General features: G+C 41.7%; 1 protein-coding gene across 1 annotated transcript; it reads right to left on the bottom strand.

The window, feature by feature from the left end:
• Positions 1–7,663: 7,663 nt before the first annotated feature.
• Positions 7,664–8,365, bottom strand: LOC138869030 (uncharacterized). Its single transcript, XM_070146617.1, has one exon. It carries the CDS (start codon positions 8,363–8,365, stop codon positions 7,664–7,666), a length of 702 nt encoding a protein of 233 aa, XP_070002718.1.
• Positions 8,366–14,022: the final 5,657 nt, after the last annotated feature.

Below are 14,022 nucleotides of genomic sequence, written 5' to 3'. Positions count from 1 at the left end.
CTCGCGAACGCGACAGTCTTCTCGCGAATGCGAAGAAGGCCTGTCCAGTCTTTTAAAAATAGAAAAAACGGGATTTTATCAAAAACTCACAACTCCTTCCCTAGAATCCGACCTTGGGCGATTTTAGAAGAGAAATTTCAACACCAAATCATAGGTATGTGTTCTTAAACTCCTTTCTTTCATTTTCCATCGATACCCATTAGATTTCTAGGCCTAAATTTTGTTCTTTAAGGGTAGAAATTAGGGATTTTAGTAGAATTGGGAATTTTTTAAATTTGGGGAATTAGACCTCGATTTAGGATCGGATTCCGAAACTAATTACATATTTGGGATCGTGGGTAAGCGGGTTTTGGTTCGAACCTTGAGTTTTGACCAAGTGGGCTCTGGTCAGGTTTTGACTTTTTGGAATAATGTTGGGAAATCTGTAGTTTTTCATTGGAGTTGGTTTCTTTGGCTTCAATTAATGTTAAGAAGTTAATATTCACTAGATACAATTGAATTGGAAGTGGAATCAAAAGGGAAAGCGGTATTTGAGGCTTGAGTTTGGACGTGGAATCCGAGGTAAGTGTTTGGTCTAGCCTTAGCTTGAGCGAATAAGTATTGTGTCTTATTTGCTATGTGTTAGTGTCGAGTACGACAAATAGGTGTGGTGACGATTATCTATATGTTGGTGTCAAGCATGCCTGTGAGTCTTATATTAAGATTGTTATGATTTTATTATGTATTGATCATGCTTAAATTGATGATTAGCACTGTGGAACAAGGTTTATTTGTGAAGTAACTATTGAAACTAGATTGGTTATAGCTGACTCCCTTGCCGGGATGATATTGTTTCTATTGTTGACTCCCTTTCCCGGACTGTATTATTTCTATTGATGTTCCTATTGTTGATTCCTTTGCCGGGATGTTATCATTGCATTTGTTTGGCTGAGGAAGGGTGTAAAACACGAAGGGTGATGAAGTGCATGATATTGAGAGTGACAGATAATGTACAACGGGTGATGTCGTGCCGATATTGTGAGTGTTAATGCACGAAGGGTGATACCGTTCCATATTAATGAAATTAAAAGCACGAAGGGTGATGCCGTGCCATGATTTCGAGAGAGTAAAAGCACGAAGGGTGGTGTCGTGCCGTTTCTGTTGATTTCTATGGTGAGAACGAGAGTAAAAGTACGAAGGGTGATGGCGTGCACTTGTTTCTGTGTTGTTATTTCTGTTGCTTCAAGTTTGATATTTACTTTGTCGCTTTACTTTATCATTTTCATAACCTGATATCCCCATCAGCATGTTCCCCCTTTTCCCGTCTTATTATGTTTCATTCTTGTTATTATTGTTTCTCGTATATGATTTAATTGCACAAGTTTTTGTAGTTGTCGCGTCCTAGCCTCGTCACTAATTCTCCGAGGTTAGGCTCGACACTTACTTAGTACATGGAGTTGGTTGTACTGATACTACACTCTGCACTCTTTTGTGTAGATCCCGGTACTGGACCCTATGGACCGTAGATCGAGGTTGTTGCCTTCAGTCTGCAGGCCGTGACATCCCCTTCTATCATATTTCCTTCTGTTTTATCTATTTCTGAGACATATTTGTATTTTCTTGTTCATACCACTGTTTGTAGTATTCGTAGACGGTCCGTGACATTGTGACACCAGTTCTGGGTAAAATGGTATTATGGATTTCGTATTAGTATTTAGTTAAATTGTTAAATTTCGTTCTTCCGCATTATTATTCCGCTGTTTATGTTATGTTAAATTGTAAATTGCTAAAAGATAAAGTAAAAATATAAACAAATCAGTAACGTTAGCTCGCCTAGCGGGTTCAATGTTAGGCGCAATCATGGTCCCGACGGTGGGAAATTCGGGTCGTGACAAGTTGGTATCAGAGCTCTAGGTTGCTTAGGTCTCACAATTCACGAACAAGCTTAGTAGAGTCTGAGGGATCAGTACGGAGACGTTTGTGCTTATCCCCAGAGGCTATAGAGTCTAGGAATAACTTCACATCTATTCTTCTCTGTCGTGCGATTTGATTTTTCAATTCTAATTGAACTTCTACTCTGTTCTTTCGCAGATGACGAGAACACATGCTTCTTCATTCGCAGACTAGCAGCCCGAGCCCCCAGTGGCAGCTCCTACGAGGGACAGAGGACGAGGCTGAGGCCGTGCTAGAGGCTGAGGCAGGGGCAGGGCTCAGCCCAGAGCAGCAGCACCAGCGGCAGAGCCTTAGGTAGAGTTTGAGGATGAGGCTCTAGCCCAGACCGTTCTAGCAGGGCCAGCTCGGGTCCTAGAGGAGTTCATAGCTACCCCGGTACTCCAAGATGCTCTGGTCCATCTAGTGGGTCTTATGGAAAGTGTCGCTCAGGAAGGCTTACTTCCTGTAGCACCAGCCGTCTCTCAGGCTGGGGGGGGGGGAGCACAGACTCCCAATACTCGCACTCCGGAGCAAATGGCTCCTCAGTTTTAGACACCAACAGCTCAACCAGTTGGAGTAGTTCAGCCAGGTGTGGTAGCTCAGATCGGCGATGGGGCAGCTATGTCTGCTGATGTTTTGTGGAGGTTGGACAGGTTCACCAAGCTCTTCACTACTACCTATGGCGGTACATCTTCAGAGGATCCCCAAGACTATTTGGACAGTTGTCACGAGGTTTTACGGAACATGGGGATAATGGAGACCAATGGGGTCGATTTTGCTACTTTTTATCTATCAGGTTCCGCCAAGACTTGATGGTGAGATTATTGTTTGGCTAGACCAGTTGGGTCACCGGCTTTGACTTGGGACCAGTTCTCTCAGTTATTTCTGGAGAAGTTTCTTCCTATCACTCAGAGAGAGGACAATCAGAGGTAGTTTGAGCGTCTCCAGTAGGGTTCTATGACCGTCACTCAGTACGTGACCAGATTTATTGCCTTGGCCCGTCATTCTCTTATTATACTTCCCACCGAGAGAGAGAGAGAGAGAGAGAGAGAGGGTGAGGAGGTTTATTGAGGGACTAGCTCATCCTATCAGATTGCAGATGACTAAGGATATAGGGAGTGAGATTTCTTTCCAGGATGCAGCCCATGTGGCCAGACGGGTTGAGATGGTTATATTATAGGGGAGTGGTCAGAGGTTTGACAAGAGGCCCCGTCATTCTGGCAGGTTCAATGGTATCTCATCTGGAGGTAGGGATTCTTTTGGTAGGGGCCATCCTCCCAGGCTGTTTCATTCAGCACTTCAGGCTTCTCACGGTGCTCCAGGTGGACGTGGTTCTCATATGCAGTGTTCTGATCAATTTTCATACAATGCACCACCATCTCCTATCAGTGTACCGTCGCTCCAGAGTTTTTAGGGTGGTTACTCAGGCCGTTAGGGTCAGTTTTATGGTCATCAGTCCCAACAGCCGACGACTTGTTATACTTGTGATGATACGAGGCACACTGCTAGGTTTTGCCTTTGAACTTCGAGCAGTCCTCAATACCAGGGTTCTCGTGCTATGTTTCCAGCACCGGGTGTTCTACTGCCCGCTCAGCCAGCTAGAGGTAGGGGTCGAGGTGTTAGAGGTGGAGGTCAGGCCGTTATAGGTGGAGGTCAGGCTGCTAGAGGTGGAGGTCAGGCTGCTAGAGGCCATACTCGAAATGTAGTTTAGAGTGGTGGGGTCCAGCCCCGATGTTATGCTATTCCAGCCAGGCCTGAGGCTAAGGCCTCCGATGCAGTTATCACAGGTACGGTTTCAGTTTGCAGTAGGGATGCTTTAGTTCTATTTTATCTAGGGTCCACATATTCCTATGTGTCATCTTATTTTTTCCCTTATCTGGTTGTGCTCCATGATTCTTTGAGTGCTCATGTATATGTGTCTACACCGGTAGGTGATTCTATTGTGCTAGATTGAGTCTATCGTTCATGTGTGGTTGTTATTGGGGGTCTTGAGACTAGCCTAGATCTCCTACTTCTCGATATGGTGGATTTCGATATCATTTTGGGGATGGATTGGTTATTGATCATGCCTAACTCTAGTCCTAAAAAAGATAAGCGGTCGCTGCATATATAATCCGGTCTAAAAGCCCAGAGTCGAATCCCACAGAGAACTAAGACTTAGCTACAGTTGCTCACTATCACCAAGAATACAAGCTTGAACAATTCTTAACTTATAGATATTAAGATTCTTGTGTTTAACTAACTAACTAACAAATTAAAATAATAAATTAACACTAAAGATACTACAGGTTGGAGAAAAGATTAAGGAGGTAGAGTTATGATTTCCCCAATTGTCGGAATCCTTCCCGCTATGTCTTCTATAATTTCGCCTCAGTATTCTCTACCGATCATAAGCGCTCTGCGTGTTGTAATTCTCTCCCGAGTAATTACGATAATTTACTAGACATACTCTCCTGAGTTACGCTAGCTGGCTTTAATTACAGCTCACTTAGATCGCACATAAGGTTTCGTTATCCCTAATCCCACCTTTAAACCCTTGGTTATTGATTCCTCACATACGTCAGGAGTGATGTTGTTCAACAACTACCTAAATATGCACTATCTCCCGAGTAATACATACTAAATAGGCACATCTAATTGACGGCCCTTCAATGAACCACAAGAATAATATAGTTGAATAAATAGAGAAAATACTACGGCTCAATTATATAAAAACATAACAAGAATTTATCCTACAAAAGGTTCCATCAAAACCCTAGTTAACAAATTAGCTATTCATAAAAGTATATGAAAACACAATACTCAAATTCATAACCAACAATGAAAATAGGAAGAAGGAAGTGACAAACTCGTGGACGAATTCTCTGTTTTGCTCCTAATGTGTTCTTGCCTCCTTAGGTCGAATCCCCGGTCTCCTTAGCCTCCTTAGGTCTAAATTATGTCAAAAGTATGTCCAACTCCGTCAAAATACCGTTTTTCCATGTATATATACCAAGTAGGGTCGGGCCCAAACAATTATACCATCTCCTAGATGAAAGAAAACACTTTTACCTGGTTTGAATAGCGCGGCCGCGCTCGTGACAGCGCTAGTGGCCGCGCATATTGCCTAGTATTCTGCCTGACGAGCGCGGTCGCGCTATTGACATGCACTGTTCACCCTATTCCGTTTAGAGTTTGGAAAAATGTAAAACATGAAAGTTGTAGCCTTTTGAGTTAGATTTCCAACCATATATTGTGGAGGCCAAATGGAGTTCTGAGCAAAATGTTATGTGTATTTTACTAGATAATGCGCAATATGCCTACTTGATTCTTCGTTTGTTCTAACTATCATTCGTTGACCCCCGAACACGATCCCAACTTAATTCCTCGAGCTTTTATTCAGACTTCAAAGCTCCAAATCACTTGAATTTATTCCATAACATCGACATAGCTCGGAATCACTCCTACAAGGCATAAAACATATAATTAGTGCAAGACACTAGCGATTAAAGCTCAAACTCACTTAAAGTTGCAGTAAATTTGAGTGTAATAAGCGACTAAAATACGTAATTATAGCCTATCATAAACACCCCACACTTAAACCATTACTCATCCTCGAGCAATCAAATTACACTTTATATAGACATGACCTTTTTTAAACAATTCTCCTAACTCATCACACCAAAAATATTTAAAATAGACAAAGCACAAAAGCGTAACATCTTCACCTCAAGATTTGACTCACAAGTACCACGCATTATTCACAACTCACCCACTTACTCTAACATAGAGATCACTGACATTATCTTTCCTTCATGAATCAAGTGCCCTCATAGAACAAAAGAGAGTAGTTCCGCACAATAAAATTTAAGAGCACTTAGGAACTCAAGATAGAAAGAATTCACTCACTCTCAGAAATAACATTCATATGGCACAAAAGATGCACCATAGGTTTGACCGTAGTGTATTACTCTACTAATCGAGCTCATTCAGTCTAGGATCAAGTAGAACTTTATTTGGTTGTAATGTAGGCTGCGGGACGGGTATGATACTTTTGGTTGTAATGTCGAACTTCACTACCTGATGTAGGGTCGATGCTACAGCTCCAGCGGCATGGATCCACGGTCGTCCCAACAGCAAATTGTAGTATGCTGGGACATCTATTACTTGAAAGTCGATATCGAACCAGGTTGGCCCCATTTGCAAGCATAGGCTGATCTCTCCGATAGTGGACCTTTGGGACCTATCAAAGGCTTTGACGTTGATGGCCCCCATCTTTGATCTCGTGCAGGCTCTTTCCCAATGTTCTGAGAGTTATCAATGGATAGATGTTGAGGCTGGAGCCTCCATCGATCAAGACTCTAGTGATGAAGTAATCCCCGCATTGCACGGTGATGTGTAGGGCCATGTTGTGACTTAGTCCTTCCGGCGGCAGTTCATCTTCGTGGAAGGTGATTTTGTGGCTTTCCAGTATTTATCCTACCATATTTGCCATTTCGCCCCCAGTTATGTTGCTGGGCACATAAGCTTCGCTCAGTATTTTCATTAAGGCGTTTTTATGTGCCTCAGAGCTTTGCAGAAGAGCCAGAATAGAAATCTGTGCTGGCGTTTTGTTTAGTTGCTCGACGACTGAGTACTCTTTGTCCTGTACCTTCCTCCAAAGGTCATCGGGTCCGGTTTCAACAACCCGCCCGAAGGCTTGCTTGCTGGACTCAGCCAAGTGCTCCGGGGTGTATACCCTGCCTGTCCTAGTCATGCCCTGTGCGGCTATTGCTTCCCCGGTATATGTCTTTCCTTTCCTTCTAGTCTCAGCGGTGTAATCCCAAGGTATAGCATTTGTCTTGAACGGGGTCACGTCTGTCATGGAGACCGGAATAGGCACCTTGGGAGGTAACACAGTAACTTCGACAGGTGTAGGCACCTTTGGAATTCCGAACTCAACCTCAATCGGTTTTGGCGCCTTTGCGGAAGGTGCTTCAAACTCGAGCGGTACAGACACATTTACCACATCGCCCTTAGAGGGCTGAATCTGAACAACAATGGGATTGAGAGTAACTACTGGCTTCTTAGGTTCGTTTCCTTCAACTATCAAACCGATTGACCCTTCGGGGTCCCAATCAACTTCAATCTCGATCATATGGATGCCTCCACCCTTGTGGTCAGGAAGGGGGTTATTGCGGACATTAGGAACGGGCTCCTTTGCTATAATGATCTTGTTGTCAATCAGGTTCTGAATCTTGTCTTTCAACGAGCGACACTCGTCGATGGTATGGCCCTTCATCCCGGAATGGTATGCGCAAGTCTTGTTTGGGTTGATCCATTGGGAAGGATTTTTTGGAGTTACGGCTGGAATAGGGGTAACGTAACCGGCTGCTTTGAGTTTTTCATATAATTGGTCAATTGGCTCAGCTATGGCGGTATATTGTCTGGGAGGTTTAGGGTTGAAGTTTAGTCTAGGTCGGGGAAAGTTTTGGCGGGTAGGAGGTGATGGGTAGTGAGAAGGTTGTTAGTTATATGCTTGGTATACGGGTGTGGGTTGAGAATATCTGGGTAAAGTGGGTTGATACGTAGGTGGTGCAGGTGATTGGTAAGAAGGTGGTGGAATTTGGTAAGTGGGTGATGGTGCTTGGTAGTCTAGGGTAGGTTGATATGTGAGTGGAGCTGAGAGATAGGTTTGGTACTTCATAGGGGAATTGTTCCTTTGCGCAACCATTACGGAATTTACATCCTTTTTCTTCGACGAGCCACCAGAATGTAAAGCCTTGTTGGTAGCTCACAATGCCTCGAGGTTAGTGACCATACCGTTTTTTATGCCTTCTTCAATCCTTTCTCCCAACTTGATGATGTCGGAGAACTTTTGGCCCTCTATTAGCATCAGCCTCTCGTAGTATTGCGGATCCTGAGCACGGACAAAAAACCTATTCATTTGTTCTTCCTCCAAGGCCAGTCTGACCTTAGCAGCTTCTGACCTCCAATGAGTAGCATATTCGCGAAAGGTCTCTGTGGGCTTCTTCTTGAGATTCTGGATATAGAACACATCTGGTGCGTTCTCAGTATTGAACCTAAACTGGTCCATAAAGTCAGATGCCATGTTCACCCAACTAGTCCATTTCTTTGCATCCTGGCTAATATACCATGATAAAGCATCACCCTTCAAACTCCTCATGAACATCTTCATGCGGATTTTCTCGTCCCTTCCGACTCCTACCAACTTGTCACAATACATTCTCAAGTGGACCCTGGGATTACCTGTACCATCGAACATCTCGAACTTGGGGGGTTTGTACCCCTCTAGGAGCTCAACATCTGGCTGAACACAGAGATCTTTGCAATTCAACCCTTCGACACCTTTATTACCTTCGAAACCTTGAACCCGGCTAGTCAACTTCTTGATCTCAGCGACCAAATTCTGAATGAGGGAACTCTTGTCATCTGACTCGGCTGCACTTGTGATTGGCTGACTGTAGTGCGGCATAGTGTCCATAAAGATAGGAGTGTTATGGTATTTTATGGTGTTTTGTGGTTCAGGAACGAGCAGTGGAGTATTATGAGGGGTTGCATCGGAGGTTGTGGGGTGTTTTGTGGAGGTGCGGGGTTCTGGGTGTTAACATCAGGAGCGGCAAGAGTGATTGACAGGCTTGCCAGGTTTCTAACTTGATCCAATTCCTCTCGGAATCTTAGCAAAGTTTGCTCCAGATGAGCAACAGTCTCCTTGGTGATTGCAGCATTCTAAGAAGTTTCCTCAAGTTCCTTTCTAGCGCTTGCATCTCCCATTTTGCCTTTGTTCCTGTTTCTGGTAGGATTCGGAGGAGGAGGTGGTAGAGGACCCTTGGATCTTGTTGAGTATGCTGATGGTGCCAGAATGCACGAACTAACCTTTGGGGAGGGGAATAAAAAATAAAAGAAAAACAAAAGGTAAGAAATTAGTGCAGGTTATGAGAAGAAAATGTTGCAATATTTAAACACATTGTGCAAGAATATAAATCGCGTCCTAATTTGGGTGCCTCGTTGTGCTTGAGGTAGGCCTAGCGACAAATTAACTTGGAGAACTTATAATGCTAAATGCCTCATTTTACTGATAAAATAAGACGAATCCCAAAATGACACTAAAATAGCGGAAGTAAAAATGTCACTAATGGCTATTGGCCTTATTACATTAAAAGCGAAAAGAAAGACTCCTAACTACTTGGCCCCAGAAGGACCTTCTTCAGGTTGAATGTTCTCGCTGATCAAGTCCTCCAGCTCGCACAGATTTTTCAGTAAAAATGCTATCGCCAGACGTTCTCCTTTGCCTTCCTCAACATTTTGACTGTCGATGACTCTTTTCCTCACTTTCCCTTCCAATTCCAGCAAGCTGTACTCCAGGTATTCTATCTTCTCACTAGCCTTGGTGACTCTCTCCTTCCACTCGTTGATTTGGTTGCTTGATGGGAGGTTTCTCCACCAAGTCTGCAAGAGTGAAGGCATGTTTACCATTCCGAATTCAGGAACTTTGTCATTCATTTCCTGCAAAACAAAAGGGTTAAGACCTCACCCCCACCGGACTCGACTATTTAATACCAATAATCAGCATAAAAAGCATTTAGTTCTCCAAATAAATGCACAGAACATGTAGGTGTCCGTTTGGGTTTCAGGGAAACCCGATGGACTTTGGACAAGGCTATCTTACTGAGTCATTATGCGGATAACATAACTAACTCGGCTAGGTTTGACCATGATGCATGCACAGTTAAACAGAGTAAGGTTTCTATTGGGGTATTAGACAGGTACCCTTGAGCGGACAACTCAAGAGGGAAAGGCGCGGAACCGTCGACTACACCGTTGATCGACTGGTTTTACCGCAAATATGCCTTTGCCACATTTAGGGGGTTTATAATATCGGAAGGGCGCAACCACTCATTATAAGCGTTGCTATAGGATTTGTTTTGGCACGAGTGGAATATGATGTTGAGGAATGCAGTTATAATAATGAGACAAATTGCATGTATTTTCACGTTCATAAAGTAAAGATTACAATAAATGCTCAGTAATTACAACAGAATTGAAATAATAAGGCAGTAAAAGAAGAAACTAAAAGGAAAGAAAAACATGAAGAGACAAGTTAGTATTTTGATGAAATAATTAAAGACAGAAGGTAAATGCAATTTAGGAAGCAATAAAGTCACAAAGCACGTAATGGTAAAAGCCTTAAAGGTTTCCCCAGCAGAGTCGCCATGCTGTCGATGCCCCCTTTTCTAAGGCGAAATCGGGTTTTACGACATTATGGACAAAATAACTCTTATTCCCTTTTGAGGAATCGGGTCATGGAGTTTGAAGAGTCGTCACCTAATGATTATAGTGCATTAGGACACTTTTAAAAGAAAAAGAAGAAGAGTTTGAAAGAAAAACCAGAGTTCGGGTAAGGGCTTGAGATTATCTCGAGGGGAAGGTGTTAGGCACCCCTCAAGATCCACTAGTGTGGTTCCCGGCCATGCTTAGTTGTGACTTTAAGAAGAGTAGAAGCAAACAGACAAGGCATACAAATAAGTTGAAAGTTTTGAAAGAAAAGAGAGAAAAAAAGATATAAGTGGTTTTGGAAAGAAAAGATTGATTGAAGAAAACATTACTTTTAAGAATACATCACATCGTATAAATAAAGAAAAAGGTCCTAGGTTTAAATACAATATGGATCACCTTGGTGCAATACCCAACAATCATTCTCACACGAGATATTAGCGCACCGGTCATCATATCCATATTCTACCCTTCCCACCCCGTTAAGGTATTAAAGCGCATTTAGTCTCGTTTACTTATTGCATGCTAATACCCGTCCCAACCTATCAGTCCCGGGGTATTAGGACTTCTAATCCTAAGAGGGAAGAAAGGGATGGGACCTTTATGGAGTTTAAAGGATAAAATTCTAGGGCGTCAATCAAAACAAATAGAAAATGAATAGGGAATGAAACAAACACACAAAAGGCTCATATAATCCCCATAAATCACATAGCAACTAGTTTAGCATGTCTTGCGTGTACTGATTTGGTCTTTAAAAAATTAAACAGCGGGCAGATTGGTTCAACACGTAGAGTTGGATAAAAAGTCTACATTAGGCAGCCCGGATCCAATTGTCAGCAGTTGAGGTATTTTAAACAAGTTACTGATTAAACACCTAATGCAGAAGAGTTTAAGACAGAAGCTTGAAAATTGCAGGAATTCAGAGATGACTTGAAAAAATCAGCAGAAGTATTTAAGTAGAAGTACGGTGAAATTGTAAAGTAGAGTTTTCAGAAGTAAGAATGCTTTTAAAAGAAGAGTGAGTTTGAAACCTGTTTTGAAAGAGAGCTTCATGAGACGAATAAAAATTCAGGCAGAGAGTTGAAAATGTTTCAAAAAAGAAAAAGAAAATGCAAGTTTAGGAAAATTGCAGACAAGTTTGGACGAGCTTTGTTTGAAAAAGCCAATGGCCTGGTTATCACTTACACAGATTTAGGCGAGTCTGAAACCCTATAGACAGTATATCTATACCTTGATTTTTAAGACTCGTTACTGTTTTTAAACATTCAGGAAATGAGTATTTGATTACCCTACGGTTTGCCTAACATTTCATGCATTCCCTATAGGCATGATTTCTATATACAATTAGTTGATTAGTAGGTCCTATAGGCATGATTTCTATATGCAATTAGTAATATGGTTGAACATTAAATCCTATAAACATAATTTCTAAATGATTGAATGAAAAAGAATGCAAAACTTATAGACATGATCTCTAGATGATTTAAAGTGTGGACCTATAGACATGATATCTAAGTGATTAAATAACAGCATTGGTCCTATAGGCATGGTATCTACCCTTTAGCAATAAAGTAAACTCCTCCCACACCCTTTACTAATATTTCCCAAGTTCTTTTTACAAAAATATTACAGAACCAGAAGAAAGAAAGGAAAATAATTAAAAATACATCACAGCCTACAGCCAGATCCGAGCAGCCTAATTCAATCTTAATATCCAATAACATGTGTTTCACCAACCTGGATTCCAGATTTCCAAGGCCTTCTCTTACCCAAAGTGTTTCAAAGTTCCAAGGAGACTCGAGGACTCCAGGCAGTGCTTACACTCTGGATAACAATTATTGTAACATAATGGTGCAGTATGGAATAGCGAGCCCTCAGGCATCCAAGTTCAGAGGGAGCTCGAGAGTCCCAAAGCGTGGCTTACCAAAGGGGGGCAGAACTTAGAAACTAGGAATAAGTGCAAAGTGAGAGAGGGATTAAGGAGCCATAGCAGAGGGTGGTCATACCAAGCCATGGGTATAGACTGGCATGCCCCTGACCCTCTGCTTGGTCCAAGCAAATAAAGAGCAAACTTTAGAAGTCAAACTTGGGTCTGGATGGTGATTAGGACACCACCAGACCTAAGTTATGGCTCAGCACATAAGGGGTAAAGGGAATGGGGAACTGACTTGAGTAGAGGTTCAAGAGAACCTGATTCTAAGTCATGACTGGCAATAATAGAATACCAACATGACTCAGAATTACTCACACATAAGAGGGTGCTAGAGGGAAAGGGACTTACATAGAAAAAGCATATACAAAACCATTAGGGAAAGACAAGAGAGCATAACAGACTGAAGATGCAAGGACATAAAAGAAAGAGTAGAACATGCTATGATACAATTACAGAACATAAACACATAGTGAAAGATGTGTAGAAGAAGAGAAATGAACACACATAGTTGGAGAGGGTTATTTAACTAGAAACACATACCAGTTGCAATTCCAGCACAACAGAGAAACAACAGCAAGCAAACAGCCGGACAGTTAACAAGAGCAACTCGAAAACCTCAGCAAACACTTGGGAGTTCAAAGGAACTCCAGAATAATCAAACAATAGGAGAGAATGGAGCAGAGTGCTCAGTAGTAGTAGAGAAAGCAGTAGTAGAGGGAACTGTTATTCAGTATTGAAAAAGAAGTATTTATGATTTTCTGAGGTGTGAAGTGTATTGCCAAGATGCAGAAAGAACTGTTCGAGAGAGAGCCGTCTAGAGTTGAAAAGGTTGTCCCTTTTTATAGTGAAAAACGAGTAAACAAAAAGGCAAGGAAATAAACTTTTTGCCAATCAAACAGAATCTCCCTTAGTCAAAGGGATTTGATTTCAAACGGGAATGAGTAATTAAGGAAAGGAAAATAATGAAAACCTTTTCAGAGTAGCATAATAGGGGTAAGTTCATATAGTCTATTTAAGGCAAGGAACCCACAGTACACGGTTTTGAGAGAATAAGGAAAATACAGTAATCAAACAGACAGAAATTTTAAAAGTCTTTGAGTGAACTAAGCCAGAAAAAAGGGGAAGGGGTTAAGTTGTAAAAATCAGTAGCAAATCAATCGAACCTTAGTAAAAGGAGATTGAAATCAATCACAAATTAATAGAATCAATCCAGAAGAGGAAAGACCCTCGTATATAAGCATGCTAGTATCAAGCAAGAAAGAAAGATTGGCATGAACAGTTTTAGAATCATAAGCAAAAAGGAAAGCAAGTTTCAGTTCAGTCTATGAACTCAGCACAAATTTAAGAGCCTAGGGTTTCTAGAGTAGAACCCTAGAACCAAAAGCTCGCAAAATCCCCAAATAGGGTTTCAGTCCGAGTAGGACACACAAAAAGAGAAGGCAAACTCAAAAAGCCTGGGGAACTCTTTAAGGATTCCCTGAGGAAATACACAGACATACGTAGCAATCGAAAGCAGTAGAGTGCAAACTAAAACTCAAACAGTTCAGAAGAGAGAAGAGATGCCATAGAAGTTTAGGAAGTAGTAAAAGAAGCAAGTTCAATAACCCAAATAAATCCAGTAAGAGTAAACACTTTCAGTAGCAGAAATAGTAAAGGGACAGGCAAGATAGGCGTATAAACATGCTTATAGAAAAATCAGTAGAAGCAGTAATAGAACAAAGGCAGAGAGACATGCATATTAACAACAAATCATAAGAAACAAACAAAAACCCCCTAAAGCATGGAATGAACACACAGATTCACATAAAGAAAGAAGAAGAAGAAGAAGAAGAAGAAGAAGAAGAAGAAGAAGAAGAAGAAGAAGAAGAAGAAGAAGAAGAAGAAGAAGAAGAAGAAGAAGAATCGTTTTAGGATTTTTTGAAAAC

This window comes from Nicotiana sylvestris, chromosome 5 (assembly GCF_000393655.2).
Source record: "Nicotiana sylvestris chromosome 5, ASM39365v2, whole genome shotgun sequence".
Lineage (NCBI taxonomy): Eukaryota > Viridiplantae > Streptophyta > Magnoliopsida > Solanales > Solanaceae > Nicotiana > Nicotiana sylvestris.
The sequence above is the reverse complement of the archived record's forward strand: the minus strand, read 5'-3'. Positions and strand labels throughout refer to the sequence as shown.